Here is a 16,145-nt window from a genome sequence, read left to right on the forward strand (position 1 = left end):
GAATCACAGCGTAGGAAATGAAAAGTGATGAGAAGTCTTGGGGGAATAAAAAGAAAAACAACTGCAGACAGATCAGCCAAGGATTCGGTCCGTGTCTTTTGAGCCGGACCTTATTTGGCGTGCTATGTTGGTGTCTCCCCGCCCATCACTTCATTAAGCTTATATCCCAGTCATTAGGAATTTCCTAGTAGTGAGACACATCTCGTCCACGTAATGACCCTGACACGCCAGTGCTGCTCTTACTCTGAAAGGAGTGTTGATCTGATCACTTCTCACTCACTGCACCAACCATGGGCCATGACAGTGGCCTGTCAGCCATGCCCTGAGGGCATCCCATGTTCCCAGGAGGCAGCTTCTCTCCTGGTCTTACATGAACCAACCTGTGACAGGCAATTGGACATCAGGGGTTGATGCAAAATGGCCAAGCCCAGATTTTAACTGATTCCAAGTCATCTGACCCCAGCTACCTGGTAATGAGTTTCCCAGAGTCAAATACCAGAGATGTGATTGATGTTATAAAATGTCTACGGTAGTTCATTGTTTCCTTCTCACTGAACCTTGAAAGAGGGTTTTTGGACCTAAGTTAAGGATGTAGGTGACCAGCTTTGGGCATTTACCTCCAGAAGAAATGAAAACCACATCACTCTGTGCCCAACCCAGCACCACCCAGGGGTCTGCTCCTGAAAAAAGCAGAGAGAGAAAACAGAGGCCAAAACTGCACATACGCCAAACGCAGGCTTATAGCTACTCAAGCAAAAAGTTCTCGTGTAGCACTCTCGCTGCCCTGTGTCCTGGTTTCGGCTGGGGTAGAATTGATTTGCTTCTTAGTATCTGCGTTGTACATTTAGCATGAGAGTAACACTGGTAACACACGGATGATGCCGTTGTGGCTGAGCAGTGTCCCTAAGTCAAGGACTTCTCAGTTTCCCAAGCCCTGCCAGCGCCGGGAGGGAGCGTGGCCAGGACAGCTGACCCGAACTAGCCAAAGGGATATTCCATACCATAGAACGTCACACTCAGTATATAAACTGGTGCGTGTGTGTGCTGGCTGGGGGCTGCTGATCACTTCTGGGCATTGGGCAGCCGGTGGTGGGCAATTGTTTTTGTGCATCACTTGATTTTTTCCCCCTCTCTTTCCCTCTCCTCTTCATTATTATTATTGTTGTTATTAATTTTTTTTAAATTTTATTTCAATTATTAAACTATTCTTATTTGAACCTACGGGGTTTACTTTTTTCTGGCTTTTACCTTTTTCTGATTCTCCTCCCCATCCTGCACCAGGCTGCATGTGTGAGCGAGTGGCTGCATGGCACTTGCTGGCTGGTGTTAAATCTGAAAGAGAAGTCCTGTGGTCATCATAGGAAATTGAGGGTTTAGGCCAGGCCATCTTGGAAAAAATACAGAGCTGCTTTAACAAGCCAAAATGCTGCAACATTAAAATACCTTTTCTGGGTATTTTTCAAGATCCTGTTACGCTTCCCTGGCTGAGATGCAAGAGACAAAATCAGTCCAGATATAGGAATCAACACGTGTGGAAGCTGAGCTTGGGATTTCAGTGCTATGACTGCTTGACCCTCAACTCTGGTTCAACTGTTGCACCAGAAATGCTGAAATTAGCAAGCTCCAGTGCCGAGATGATTTTTATGTTGAACTAAAATGACTCAAGACAAGGTACTTCTGCTTCTCAGCAAAACACTACTTCAGAATTTTGTGCAACAAATAATAGAGTATCTCCATCCTGCCACTTCTTCCTCACAGAAGCTTCTTTTTTTTATTATTATTTTTTTCCTTTAAATTACCACCTTTTTGAACCCAAGGAATCCACCAGCCTCTGCTGTGTCCTGCAGGCAGCAGAGCATTCAGCTCTGCTGAATGACACACTGTAGGATGAGGAAGATCCTCTGGCTTTGAAGCTACTGCTTGCTAGCTTCCCTTGTGCCCCGTCCTTGTTGTGGAGGAGAGACAGTCAACGGCTACCCCAGCTTAATTTCTCCACGCAACTCGTGGTCTTCTCAGCCCCTGTTACAAACCACCACCGCCTCTTTCCTACACTGAACAGCCCTAGCTTGCTAACTTGCTCCTCGCACCTTTGTCCCACCCCATCAAGAGACTCGAGATGGGGAGAAGGACCCCTCCACCCTCTGAAGCGTGGTCCTGCAGCCCACGGTGTGTGCTTGGAAAGGGTGCAACAGGGTGGGTGCAGTTACTCCAGGCTGTACTCACCCTACTGCCATTGACCCAGGAACTAGCTTCGAGTGTGCATGTGTGACCACACTGGCTGATTGCAGTGTGGACATATCTCCACAGACTACACCTAAAGCAAACAGTATGAAAAGGTACGAGGAAAAATAAAGCAAAAGAGGACTGCAAAAAATAAATGGCATGAGCAAGGAAATCAATAGCACAAATATTGAATCAGGGATGAAATAGTCTATCCATATATTAAAACCAGCTTCAGAGAACAAGGAAAATAATGACAGAATACTTTCCTACCTACAGGATATGTGTTTGTTTGCACACGTCCAAGTGAAAAAATAAATTTGCACACCAGTGTCTTCAAATAACATTTCTTTTCTGCAGGGGTGGTGTAACAGTTTCTCCCATCTGTCTGTGTGGGTGTCTATATACATACAAATGTACAGTCTACAGACTATAGGTCTGGTTATGCCATGCTGCATTCCTGCCAGCCAGCAGCGCGACTGAAATTGCTACATGGTGGGAAGGGAGAACCTTCCTAGACAAGGAGGATTTGCAGGTTCCTGGGGAACCAGCTCCTGCGCTGAATGGGAGTAGATCTAAAACATGCTGAGTGCAAAGTCTTTGGGCCCACCCCTGGATGTCTGGATGTCGTGTGTGGTGGTCTCCCTGGTACTGTGGGACTGACTGAGGGCAGGGATCTGTGCCTATTTGTCCTGAAAAGCAACCAGACCAGCATACTCAACCCCTCTTTGCAGCATCCAGGCCATTGCCCTTCACAGCAGCACAAGATGCTCTCACCCGGGCAGCTGGAGCAGGTCCATGCCAACCAGGGTTCCTTAGGAAGCCTTTTCATGCGGCACTGGTTCCAGGCAGGGCCATACCCCTGTGAGTTGCCTAACCCTGCAATGTCCTGACATGAACGAGTTATTCAGAATACTTCTCCGAATGAGGAAACAGTCACTTGGCAGCAGATGCAGCATTTGTAATGCCTCATCCTTCCCTGGGGCACTTCTCATTTCTCCCTACGTGTGGCCTTAACTCACTGAAAGCAATTAGGTTTGAAGTCCCAGTTGATGTTTAGACCGTGCAGACACACTGAGAGCAGGTCACGGTGCCAAGCAGTTGTTTGACTCTCATCTGTCTCTGCAAAACCAGAGAGGTTCTGCTTCGCCAGGGGAGGAGGGGAGCTGCCCACATGGCTGAGGCCAGCCCCAGCTCCCACAGGTGGGATGAAACCACAGGTCCTAGTGACCTCTGAACAAAGCCAGACTGAGCAACGAATTCAAAATGTACATGAATCTCTGAAAAAGTGGTGGTACCACCTGCCATGCCTCACTTGCTACCACTCTTTCCAACCCTTCCACTTACTTCCGTTGTTGTGGCTTTATCCCCGGGGGGTGCCGCGGAGCCTCTGTGCCGTGCAAGACCTGTGCAGGGTTGAGCAGGGTGTGCATCATCTCCCTCCAGCAAAATGTGTCGGAAGCCCGACCCAGGAGCTCCCCAAGCATTAAACCAGCACCAGCAATTCCTCTGGACTCCAAGGGCTGTAGTAGCCGGGGGAGTTGCTTACGAAGCCTTGGCAATTAGTACAGCCACTAACAGCAACTTTTCCTTAAATGTGGAGGAAGAACTCAAACAACTAAGAGGGTTATTAAACAGTCAGAAACCAGAAGGTTTCCTTGAACAGAGTGTCTGGTTGGTTGCTCCGCAGGGCAAACAGTGTCCTGCGTGCGTCACGTGCTGCTGCTGGACACGGGTTACTGCAGTGCTGCACGCAGCTACGGGATGGAGCACTGCAAGGTCCAGGCTTCCCAGGGCTTGGGTCACCCCGTGCTGGGGTGCTGCAGCTGGCCACCATTACCCTGCCCCAGAGCCACCGGCAGCTTCGCACTCAGCAGGCAGTCTCCTCAACCAGCAAAGGTGCGAGTGCAGAAAGCATTTCATGAGCAGCAGCTGAGTACAGCGGGGTGCTTCTCCTTTGGTAACAGTGCATTTGGTTCCAGGCTATGAATACATACACAAGTGTCTCTTACGGTTTCTGTGGTTAGCCAACAAGCCCCTGGAGGCCTAGGTCTGTGTGGTGCCTCGAGGAGGAATCTTTCCGTGGCACAGCAGCATTTAATGGGCACCGCCGAGCCTGCAAGCAAAAGGGCAAACCAATTTCAGTTATAGATGGTGTTGCCCATTAAATCCTTCCACAGGTCACAGAAGTCCAACCTCCTGCCCAGATCTGATGGTCACCAACATTACATTGGGTCACCTGAGGTCTTGTCTAGCTGACCCTCAAAAACTTCCCTGGGTGGAGAGTCTGCTACTTCTCTGGGCAACTAACTTCCTGGTGACCTTCCTTTGACTGATGCCCAGCTTGAAACTCCCAAGGCAAGACCTGTGTCTGTTGACTGTTCTTGTTCTGGCCATTTCTACGGAGCAGAGCTTGGCTCCGTTGCCCCTATGACTCCTCTCCAAGCACATGTCGGCTGCCGTCAGGTCTCCCTGAGCCTCCCTATCTCCAACAAGCCCACATCCTTCAGCCCCTCCGTGTTAGGGCCTTGCCATCTTGGTATGCTCGTGTCAGACCAGTTTCCCAACAGCTCTCTTGGAAACAAGGTGTCCAGCACTGGAAATGACACCCCAGGTACAGCCACTGACTACATCAGGGCTCTGAGGGTACCACAGGGACTGACCCTGGGGACCTCCCTGTCCATGCTTCCCATGGCTCAGGACCACATTTCAGATTTTACAGGCAAATCACTGACCTTTTTTTTAAATTTTTTTTCCCTGGTATTTAAGTATCTAGAAACAGACTTGCCTTAGAAAGGGCACTGAAACACACCTCGCCCAACCAGCCACCTTCTGCCTGAAGCTAGAAGGCATTGTGTTTCTTCCTCAGGACCACGTTTTCAGAAATGCTGTCTTCTTGCAATCCTTTCCTTTAAAAACTGAGACAGCGCAACACCACATCCACTTGATTTTTAGAGGCAAAATCCTGGCTCTCCTGAGAAAGCTTTTACCACTGACTTGAGATCACTCAATTTTTCTGCAAGACCAAGCAAGCTGCAGGCACCATGATGTTTGCTGCGGACAAGTGCCCACCCTGCGTAACTCCCCTCTACAGCTCTCGGGCCCCCAAAAGGAAGGCTTGCTGCTGCTCTTCTGCAGGCAGTGAGCGGGAGCAGAGCACATGGCACCAGGATTAGCACCTGTTTATTCATAACTTCATGGGTTTTCTGTGACAGACAAGGTCAGAGCCATGGCACCACTCTTCTGGTGCGCTGAGTCACCATGACTCCCTTCTCTGAGAACACCCCACTGCTTGCAATATTTTAGTAGAATTAAGTGTGTGCATGACATCCTTGAAACGGGATCAGTATTTAAGGTCTCTGAAGGGTTAACACAGGGCACTGAATCAAATTCCTTGAAAAGTTTAAGTTTGCCAGACCCAGCAGAACAATCTACTGATCTTGTTTATCCCATGTATTTCTACTAATCACCCAGGCAAACATACCATACCTCCAAGTTATTTTGATATATGCTGTGACCATGACGTTGTACAACCCTTTCAAGTTTCAGTGGCTCCTTCTCAATAACAACATGAAATTTCTCAGATATTATGTACAGTTCCTTATCTAATCAGTCAAACCATGCTTTAAGGTTCAACTGCAACTATAATTTCATTTGGCTTTGTTCCCTGTAAACAAGGTATTATTTATCTTAGAATATAACACTCTTGGACTTTGTTTATACAACAGATTTTTCAATCGTTTCCCACATTAATTCAAGAATACTTACTTCAATCTTCATAAGCAACATTGTGAGCCTTGCTGTTAACCATGTACCTGCTTCTTCTACTGTTTAAAGTGTGACATGGTATAGCCCTGGTTGAGGAAAATCTGATGAACAAGATGTGGAGAGATTAGGGTTGTGTTTCAGAATGAGAGGAAGGTGCAGGAAAGAGTCATTACAATCAACGCCTAGGAGATATGCAAACAAAAGCATATTTTGATGGAATTTTGAGGGGAAATTTGTGCCTGAGACTCATGTCTAAGAATACACTGGCTCAGGTGTGCAGAAACTCCACGCAAGTTCCTGCGTAATGATAACCCACCTTCTGCCCTGGTATAACAAGCATGAACTTCAGCCACCTTACAAGGTCTACCACATTTGAACTGGTCACTCTTCAAACACAGCTCACTCATTAGTCTCACACCGCTTCTGTGTGTGTGTGTGGTCTAAAACATCTGTAGATATTAAATTTTAGCCACTGAATTTTGGACAGTGCTTTAATTTAAGAGTCGCTAGCACTCCTTTCTGAGATGACCTCCAGCTGCATTTTGGATGACCACACGTGAACTATATACCAGAAGTGCACCGCTTTGCTATATGGCAATTGCAGCCCTTCTTGCAGCCCTGGCCCCATGCTGACAAGCAACACTGGCACACGTGGGCCAAACCCCGGGCACATAGGGAAGAGGAATTCTGCCAAAGAATGTGCCCTGCTTGGTGATCTTTTCCTCCCACAGGAACTGGTGGGAAACTCGTTTCCATTCCCACCTTCAAGTATTTACAACAGTGAATTTACAGCCCTAGTTTCCGTTCCTCTGCCTTAAGAGTGAGCATCACCAAGTAGAATGCTGCTCTCACTTTCTGCACCTGTGCAAACACTTCCTAGACCCTTAACCTCCACTGACTGTAATAAAGACATGTCAGTTCTGAGATAGTCCATAGTAAAGAATTTTCCAAAAGGTTTGTTAGGAGGAGGGGCAACAGCCAGATTAACCAGAGAGGAGAGTCCTGTCCTTCTCCTGCCGTTCGCATGAAGGCAGCCACAGCTTACAGCTGGCTGAGGGCAAATAAATCAGGCTTGCAGCCTTCATTAATTTCTCCATCATATACGAAGATCTAAGGAGACTAGATGTACTTAGAACTGCATAACTCCCGGTTGTCTTCTCTGCAGACATATGAGGGATGCTGGGTCATCGTATCGCGTCCCAGCTTACCAGGCAGCCAGATGCGTCCAACTCTTGCTGTTACTGCTGCTACCTGAATAGCTCCCCAGGTGCAAAGACCCATGCTGGTAAGGAGGAAAGACACTCAGAGCACTCTGCCTTCTCCCCCGCCACATATGCAGCTCCTCTCTTTGGGGGGGGAAGACTTACGAGCACACCTAGTTGAGAGGCAAAGGCTTTGCCCTTCCTGGGACAGGGACACAGCTGCCAGATGTGATGAGCTAGAACGGTCTCTCCCAAAGCAGGGGACTTGGAGTAAACAGCCTCTGGCCTCTACTGGGGACACTGATTTTTTGTCTTTCTGATACAAAGGAGGAAAAGGCACAAACCCAAATCCAGTGGCATTTTCACCCACTAGCCTATTTTAATGCTCCTGCTGGACATGACACAGATCTGCCAGTCACGATAAACCTGAGAGGTTCTGATAGAGGCTCACAGAAACGTGTTCTTAGGTTTGCTGCACATGCCACAACTGTGACTCACTTTCTGTGGTTTCGAGAAGACAGAAGCAACGTGGCAAGCCCAGAGCAAACAAGTGATTATTACCAGCATGATGCATACATTTATAGACATAATTACATTTCTCAATTAGGACTGCATCTAAAAAATTTCCAAGTAAAAACAGACGTGTGGCCTGGGGAAAGAAGTTGATAACTTAGAAATTATGATCTCTTGACACATGCACCGTGTCAACACCTGAACACAGAGTAATCGCTGACCCAAAATTTAGGGTACGTGTGGGTACCAGTGATCTGGCTGATTACATCACACAAATGGGAATCGGCATCATCCAGAGGTATAAAAAAAACCACGCTGCTTGAGAAAGTCCATTCTACCAAATGTTAAAGCAACTGCGAACATAAGTGGGGAGGCAGGATGTGTTGAACATGGATGCTCCTAGTGAAAGCAGCTGACTGTTTTCATGCAGCCTGTTGTGCTGTGCCAAAATTACAGCAGGAATGGTGACCAAAACCCCATCCTGGTTAAGAGTTTAAAGGAAAGAGCAAGAACGTTACAGTGAGTAACGTCAGGAATAGGCAAGTGGAAATCAGAAGCTAGACAAATGGCAAGTTGCAAGGTGTAGGTGACTGACAGGGGAAGCTGGAAGAGTTAATGAAAGGCTCCACAGCCTTACTGGCAGCAGCAGGCATGGGGTCATTTCAAGAGGCCGAGAGGGAAGTCCAGAACAGCACAGCGGAAGTATCAGCTGCCTTCAGCGTCTACTCCCAACTGATTTTCTATTTTGGGACAGGTCCTCTTACGGAAAAGTACTTGATACACAGGCACCTTCCACAACCACCATGTTTACTTTCAGCTTTCACCAAACTGGGAAAACTGCAGCTGCAGGGTGTGATGAGGAGGCGTGGCTGATAAACTTCTGGCCCCAATTTCTATAATACTGACTCAGAGCAGACCAGCTTCCTCCAAGGCTGCCACTGCCACACACTGACCTGCTCTGAAAGATGTAACCAGTGTGATGTTGCACGTCAGCAGATCAGCAGATCAGCAGGTGAGCAAGGGTTAAGCCGGTCTGAGGTCAGCTGGGGACTGGGGACACTGTCATGGGGCAGGCTGGTGAGGGGCAAGGGGCAGTGTGGTGCTGTGTCCCCTCAGCAGCCATCACGCCTCCTTCTTCTCCGCTGGGAGATGCGCCGGCTGGGGCACAGCTGTATGCAGCAGCACAAGGCCACAGAGCATCATGGCGAGGCCTATCCACCACAGAGGCGTCCACGTCTCTCCAAAGAGAAGCTTGCCCAGGATGGCCTAAAGGGAAAGACAGAGACAAAGCTTTACTGGGCTGAGCTGCCCCAAAACCTCCTGCCGCTGCCAGAGCTGTGAGGAATTCTACTGGGAGAGCCAGCCCTAGACAAAACCTGCTGGAGCAAACGCCTGCTGGGACTACCAACAGAAATGGCTGCTGCAGGTGATGCCAGAGATGACCTATTCTACTATACAGCCTGGAAACACAGCCATATCACAGTCCCAAAGCAGGATTTTAGCATAGAGATGCTAAAGCACACAGAGGTGTGTGCTTTGCTAGCTTTCCAGCACCTCTTGGGAGCCAAATCTCTAGGTGACTGGGCAACTCCAGTCAATAAAAAAAGGGCCTCACTAACTTGAGTTTTAGACACCACCATGACTGCAAGTTGCAGCACGGAATCAAGGTGGACAGTTGCTGAGAGTGAAAAGTGAGTAGAAAAAACCTGCAGGTCACAAATGCTCTTGCTGTGACTAAAGGCGGTGCATCTTCACACCCAGCTAGGGTGGCTTTGGCTTGTCATAGGTCAGGTGTTGCAAAGGAAAAGCAAAACAAAGCAAAGCTCCCAGCTCTGGCTCTCACTGGCAATTAGAAAAGTTCAGTAAACCCAGGCACTGCGCTGGGCAGCAGCATCCTTCCTCCTGCACCACCCAGAAAAGTCCTATAGCCTCTGTCATAAACTGTCAGAGCAGCTGAGGCCTGACACAGTCATTTCACATCTGCCTGTAACTCCCCCCCTGTGGCCAGCAATGCCAGTCACACTGGGAAATGAGCTACGACCAGTCACATCCAGCACAACCATTCTCACATCGCTGTGCTCCTCCAGGCTTCAGCACCTGGGGAAGGGATCTACTCACCGAGAAGATGAAGTTGGAGGCTGTCGTTGTGACAGAGGCAGCGGCTGAGGAGGAGGAGAGTCGCAGGGCTTTTGCAAAGACCGTCCACATCACTGCATTGCACGCAAACACCAAGCCAACGCAGCTGATGCGAAGCAGCACAGGCAGCTGTAGGATAAAGGGAAACCCCAGCACATTTTCACTGACCACTCACTTGCCCTCACTAATTCACAGGCACTTTGGAGAAAAACCCAACAGTGTGGGCTTTTGAAGCTGAATTACAGCTGGTATTACATGAAGATGAATATATTAAGTCGCAGAAGGAAACAGCCCTGGATGAAGCATCACCCTGGCACGTCCTGCCGTGAGTCCAGCCTCAGACTACAAGCTGAGAAGTGCTGGGACAACGTACAGCAGCTGCCACGCCAGAAGCTGAATTCCAGAAAGCCCTGGTGCACACGCAATGCAGTGAAATGCCTTCACTCAGCACTACCTGCATGGGAAAGTGTCAAATGCAGTCCTGCCAAACACACACCAAAGATGTACATGCTGGTGCTGCGTGGTACAGGACCCATCTGTTGTGAATGTGGGCTGAGACCAGCGTGGTCCCAAACCAGTGGTCCTCACCACCTCCCCTGACCTGGCCTGCTTTACTGCTGCAGTGAGGGCAAAGCAGGGTCCTCTGGGAGGAACGAGAGCGCTGAGGGGCGTCGTGCCTTGTTTTGCATGCCTGCTGGAGAGTGGATTTACTGAGAGCTCTCTGCTCCAGCATTTAGTGGCAATAAAACTACCCCTCTGAACTCAAGGGCCTTCAAGGCCAACTAGGTTCTCAAGAAAGATCCCCCTCAGACAACCTGACAAGACATTTAACAGTCTCAGTCTGAAAAAAAGGCACCGTTTTACCTAAAAAGCCTTCACCGTTCCCAGTCCCCCCCCCACACCCATAGTTTTAGCTGCTGCAGCCATCTCCCTAGGCCCTGGGTACCATGTCCTTGATGTGAAGACACCAAGGGAGGAGGTCACAGGCAGATCACAACTCTCGCATAACACTTGGGAAGCACAAGGGCAAGTGAAGGCAAGGCTTTGCCTACGCCCATGGCGATCATGCCTTCCTAGCCTGTCACCTTTCAGGCCATGGTGGGATCCATCTCAAAGCAGACGGAAACGTAGGCATGAAGCCACCAACAAACACAGCTGAGAGGCAGCACCTGCCCCGTGGGAATGGCTGTAACTGCAGCCCCCTGCCAGCCACCCAAATCAATGGGGGTCACCAATCGTGTTCTGCTCCCACTCGGAAGAAGAAATTAAGAACTGCAAGCTAGGGGAGGCCACAGGGACCTCCGAAGCAAGTGATGTAGCAACTACAAAGCTAAAAGGAAAAGGCTGTAAAGCAAATCCCTGCTTGATGGCTGGTGCAAGCTCTCTGAGACTAATCCCATCCCAGAGAGGCACGGTTCAGGTGTTTGGCCTCATTCTGCCCCACTTGTGGCAAAAGTCTCCAACTTTATCAGGGCAACAGTAAATGATAATTCCTACCAGTGAAGCACTTTTGTTTTCCCACCACTGCCCTGGCAAACCCTAGAGAGAGAAAGAGGAACAATCATACCCAGCTGCCACCGGTCCTCTAAGGAAGAAACCTTCTGATGTGTTATGCCCCACCGCAGGATGGGGTTTGCTTCCCAGCTTCACCCCCTGCCTGTGTGACCAGGGAGTGAGTTTTACCTTGCTCAGGGCAGTTGTGTACATCCACACACACCTCCAGTGGGTAGGCAGATTTGGGAGTGAAAGATAAGAGGGGAAAACAATTCTCTGTGTTTCACCTAAATTCAGTGTATTTCTGGATCAGAAAGAGCCTACCCAGGTACGCTGCTGGGGAAAAAAAAAGCCTTAAGAAAAAGAGATCTTGTTACTATGTTGTGGTTTAACCCCGGCCGGCAACCAAGCACCACGCAGCCACTTGCTCACTCCCCCTCACCCAGAGGGATGGGGAGGAGAATCGGAAAGGAATGTAAAACTTGAGGGTTGAGATAAGAACAATTTAATAGGTAAAGCAAAAGCTGCCCACACAAGCAAAGCAAAGCAAGGAATTCATTCACTGCTTCCCATGGGCAGGCAGGTGTTCGGCCATCCCCAGGACAGCAGGGCTCCATCACGCGTAACGGTTACTCGGGAAGAAAAACACCGTAATGCCAGATGTCCCCCCTCTTCCTTCTTCTTCCCCCAGTTTATATACTTAGCATGATGTCATATGGTCTGGAATACCCCTTTGGCTAGCTTGGGTCACCTGTCCTGGCTGTGTCCCTTCCCAATTTCCCGTGCCCCTCCAGCTCTCTCACTGGCAGAGGCCAAGAAACAAAAAAGTCCTTGATTTGGTATAAACATCACCCAGCAACAACCAAAACCATCAGTGTGCTATCAACATTGTCCTATCAACTAGCTACTAAGAAGAAAATTAACTCTATCCCAACTGAAACCAGGACATACTGTTTTCAACCATCCACCTGAGGGCGTAGAGAGGATGGAGCCCAGGTTCCTCTCTCAGGTGCACTGGGATATGAAAAGAAGCAGCAAATAAATTTTGGAACAAGTGATATTTTGATCTGATACAAGGGAAAACAAAAGTGATCAAACACTGGAACAGAGGTCATGGGCTCTCCAACCTTGGAGGTATTCAAAAATTCACTGGAGAAGGTCATGAACAACCTGTTGCACAGCAGGGGTTGGACCAGAGACCTCCAGAGGTCCTGCTTGAGTTGAATTAGTCTATCAGTGGTAGAGCAAAGCTGGTTCCACCATCACAGCAACTATGCTATCTTCGAAAGTGACTCTGAAACCATGGGTTCTTCTTCTGATCTGCTTCTGTTACAGAGACAGGGAAATCAGCTGCAGTGTGCTCTGCCCAGAAGGAAGGCTTTCCAGAGGGAGGTTGAGACCCTCTGTGTAGTGGGCAGAAGAGTGGTCATTGCAATGGCACGCAGAGAGATAAGAACATCTCCAGGTGTTCTCCACAAGGAAGGAGGGAGGTATAAATTCCTCCCCTGCCATGGGCTCAGCCAAGCAAGCCTAGTGAGTCAAGGATTACTGTTCTGATTGCTTTTCTAAGAGGAGATTAATTTTAGTGTACATTTCAGATAATCTAGAATCACACCTGAAGTGGCAGAAGTAATTTTAGATGAAGTTTGGCAGGGGAGAGAGGAAAGTAAAGGACAACTTTTGTTCACGTGAAATGACCCCTCTTCATCAGGCCACTCTCAGGCTAGGCCATCACAACACATTCTTCTGGCCAGGAAATCTACCTTCATGCTGTCATCAAGTATCCTGCTACCCTACATCATAACCTGTTAGAAGCGTCAATGCACTTCTAACATTTGTCACCACTTTCCACACTGCACAAGCGATGGCTGCTCTCATATTTATTTTTATATTTCTGTAGCTCTTCCTCAAACGCAAAACTCCTTGAGCCTCTGTCACCTCTGCAGAAAAGCCTTTGCAGCCAGCATGCAGGATTCAAAGGGAGCCCTCTGAAACACTCTAGCGTCTACAGTTCAGTGCAATTTAAGCCACTAGGAAGATTATGCCATTTACTTATGACCTGGTTTTTTACAGCTAAACTAATGATTTTTGTTCATAATTATTACCTTGAATGGACCTGAAAGAAGTAACTGAACTAGTTTGTCTAGAACAAAGAAATGGAAACAGAATCACAGCATGGTTGAGGTTGGAAGGGACCTCTGGAGATTATCTGGTTCAACCTCGCCACTCTTACAGCCAGTTGTCCAGGACCATATCTAGACAGGGTTTGATATCTCCAAGGATGGAGACTCTACCACCTCCCTAGGTAACCTGTACCAGTGCTCAGTCACCCTCACAATGAAAAAAATGTTTCCTGATGTTCAGAGGGAACCCTTGGTGTTTCAGCTGGTGCCCATCACCTCTGGTCCTGTCACTGAGCTCCACTGCAAAAAGCCTGGCCTCCTCCCTTCAGGTATTTATACGTATTGATGAGATCCCTCTGAGCTTTCTCTTCCCCAGGCTGAATAGTCCCAGCTCTTTCAGCCTCTCCTTGTAGAGGGATGCTCTGGTCCCTTTGCTGGACCCTGTCCAGCAGCTCCATCTCTTTTTCGTACCGGAAAGCCTAGAACTGGACCCAGCACTCCGGCTGCAGCTCCACCAGTTCAGAGTAAAATGGAAGGACCACCTCCCTTGAACTGCTGGTGACAGTCCACCTCAATGACACGACCCTTTGTCATAGAACCTTCAAAAAAACCCACAACCAAACCACCAAAAACCTGACAATAAATGAGAAACGTTTCTATACGTTTTAAAGGAGAAAAATAATCAGATAACATGCTGTCAACATTTTCAGTAATTCCATGTTCTGCTTTTCTGTCAGCACAGAACACAACCTTTTGTGGGGGAGATTAGGAGAAGTATCAGGATTTAAGCTTTTTGATTCTCTTTCCTGCCACCCTTTCTGATATACAGAAAAGGATCAACAGGATTGGCAGGTACTGAGTTTTTGCTTTTTTAACCATTTCTAATAATCACACAAGTCTATTTTTTTTTTCCTGTTGCAAGGCTAGACTTTTTCAAATCTAGTTCCTCTTTGGGCTGTCCTTTGGGTTTCGAGTCCCAAATACACATTTGCCGTATGAATAACAAATCTCCCTGGCAAGTTTTTATGACTCGCACATGCTTTCCGCCTCAGCATCTCCCCATTCACACACAACCTTGTGCACGTCCCTACGCCTGCCGTGCCTGCGTGAGAACTCAATTCTGTATTTTTGAGCTGTAAGGCCAGCGGTCCCACGGAACCTTAAGCACACCAAGGTTTGTGAAACACGGGCAAGATAAAGGTCGTCCCCCGCGGCCGCCCAAGGGAGCTCGCCGGGGGCACGGCCCAGCAGCGCCGCGGCCCCCCGCCCTGCCTCTCGGCTCCCCTCACAGCCAACGGGCAGGACGGGAGGGGGAGAAGGACAACGTTCTCAGCAAAACAGCGGGCTGAGAATAGGTGTTTGACGTTCAAGTGCACTAACTCCCACTTTTCAAGTAAAACAGACGAAGCCTCTGCGACTGGGCCTGGCTTCACGCATTCCCGTACCGAGCCGCCCTCGCCGCTCACCCGCCCGCTGGCACTCCCACGGCGCTACCCGCCCCAGCCAGGCGGCCGGTCCCCCGCCGCGTCACGGCTCGGCTCTCCCGGCGCGCCCCGCTTTCCCGGCACGTCCCGCTGAAGGGAAGTGCTGGGCGCTGCCTGGAACAGCGCCGGGAAGAACCCGCGCGTTTCCTCCCACCGCGGGCTCCGTGAGGAAGGGAGGCCCAGGGGCTGACTAACGCCTGCCGGGGAGGCCGCCCGCTCCCCCAGGGAAGCCGCTTGCGGGCGCCCATTCCTTCCTGCCTTACCGGGCCTCCGGCCGCCTCCCCGCCCGGCCCCAGCGCCAGCTTCGCCGCCGCGGCCGCCGCCGCCCCCAGCAGCCCCGCGGCCACCGCCGCCGCCCCGCCGCTCGCCCGCATGCCGGGCCCGCCGCCGCCAGGAAGCGCCCCGCCGCTGCGCCGCCCTCCGGGGGCGGCCGTACCGAGCCTGGCGGAGAACGGCGAGGGAAAAGGCCGTGGGCAATGCTCGTTTGGCTACAAAGGCTTTAATGTTTACAGGAAAGACGGAGCCCGAGAACGCCCCGAGTCCTGCTGCAGCCTTACCAGCGGGCGCAGGGCCGAGGGGCGCGCAGGCTGCGCAGGCCGATGGCCCGGCCGGGAGGGGCAGGCGCCCGCCCGCACGGAAACGGGCACAGGGGCGGCAGGGGGCCCCGCGCGCGTGTGTAAACCCGCACCGCAGCGGCGACGAACAGCACGCAGGGGACAACAGCTCGGGGGTCCGAGGCAAGCTCCTCCCCCGCTGAAGCGACGTTACAAGCGCGCTAAGAGCTGAGGTCTCTACTACTGTTTATCTACAGAAAAAACAAAACACCTCTCCAGTTCAAGGCCAGTTTTTCACTTCGATACTTCACATTAAAGTTCAATTGGAAACTTATCTGCAGGATTAGGCAACTTGAAAAATCCATAGATAAGCTAGGGGAAATTCCTCTTCCCCTCAGCCAAATGCAGGAACTCACCAGGTGTTCTGCTCTTTGCTTGACACATCTTTCTCTTCCTTCCCTTTTGCCCCATCCCTTGTAGGCAAAACCAGTACTGTATCAAGTAGCCATAAATGGAATGATAGGATTACAGACAGTAAAAAGAAAAAAAAAAAAGCAGCTAAACACACAACTATTTGATTCTAGTACATAAAACTTTTGCTAGCAAAACACAAAACATTAAGTTCTTTTCCAATAAATGTTATATGCAATT

General features: G+C 49.7%; 2 protein-coding genes across 11 annotated transcripts in view; both read right to left on the minus strand.

Annotated features, from left to right (window-relative positions):
• Positions 1-8,804, minus strand: part of TGM4 (transglutaminase 4) — a gene marked incomplete at its 3' end in the record, with an annotated part of 27,109 nt that extends 18,305 nt beyond the window's left edge. For 2 of the 10 annotated variants that reach the window (XM_080385889.1, XM_080385894.1), the window contains exons 1-3: positions 8,657-8,804; positions 1,249-1,332; positions 618-680 (exon numbers count right to left, since the gene is read on the minus strand). Of the gene's footprint in view, positions 1-617; positions 1,333-3,567; positions 3,627-4,232; positions 4,337-5,988; positions 6,090-8,656 lie in introns of all 10 variants that reach the window. The other 8 variants (XM_080385896.1, XM_080385888.1, XM_080385895.1 and 5 more) reach the window with 7 other exon arrangements.
• Positions 7,550-15,683, minus strand: TMEM42 (transmembrane protein 42). Its single transcript, XM_080385930.1, has 3 exons — positions 15,204-15,683; positions 9,822-9,968; positions 7,550-8,969 (listed from the first exon to the last, which is right to left on the minus strand). Exons 1-3 carry the CDS (start codon positions 15,312-15,314, stop codon positions 8,826-8,828), a joined length of 402 nt encoding a protein of 133 aa, XP_080242056.1. The 5' UTR covers positions 15,315-15,683; the 3' UTR covers positions 7,550-8,825.
• Between the last annotated feature and the right edge of the window lie 462 nt (positions 15,684-16,145).

The sequence above is a fragment of the Falco punctatus genome (assembly GCF_963210335.1).
Source record: "Falco punctatus genome assembly, chromosome: 4".
Classification (NCBI taxonomy): domain Eukaryota; kingdom Metazoa; phylum Chordata; class Aves; order Falconiformes; family Falconidae; genus Falco; species Falco punctatus.

Bases quoted from the DNA above. Each gene is read 5' to 3' on its own strand.
- TMEM42 (XM_080385930.1), bottom strand. From the start codon at position 15,314: ATGCGGGCGAGCGGCGGGGCGGCGGCGGTGGCCGCGGGGCTGCTGGGG. The intron at 9,969-15,203 runs GTAAGGCAGGAA...TTTATCCTACAG, and splicing joins GGGAGGCGGCCGGAGGCCCG to CTGCCTGTGCTGCTTCGCAT. The intron at 8,970-9,821 runs GTGAGTAGATCC...CTTTCCCTTTAG, and splicing joins CCTCCAACTTCATCTTCTCG to GCCATCCTGGGCAAGCTTCT.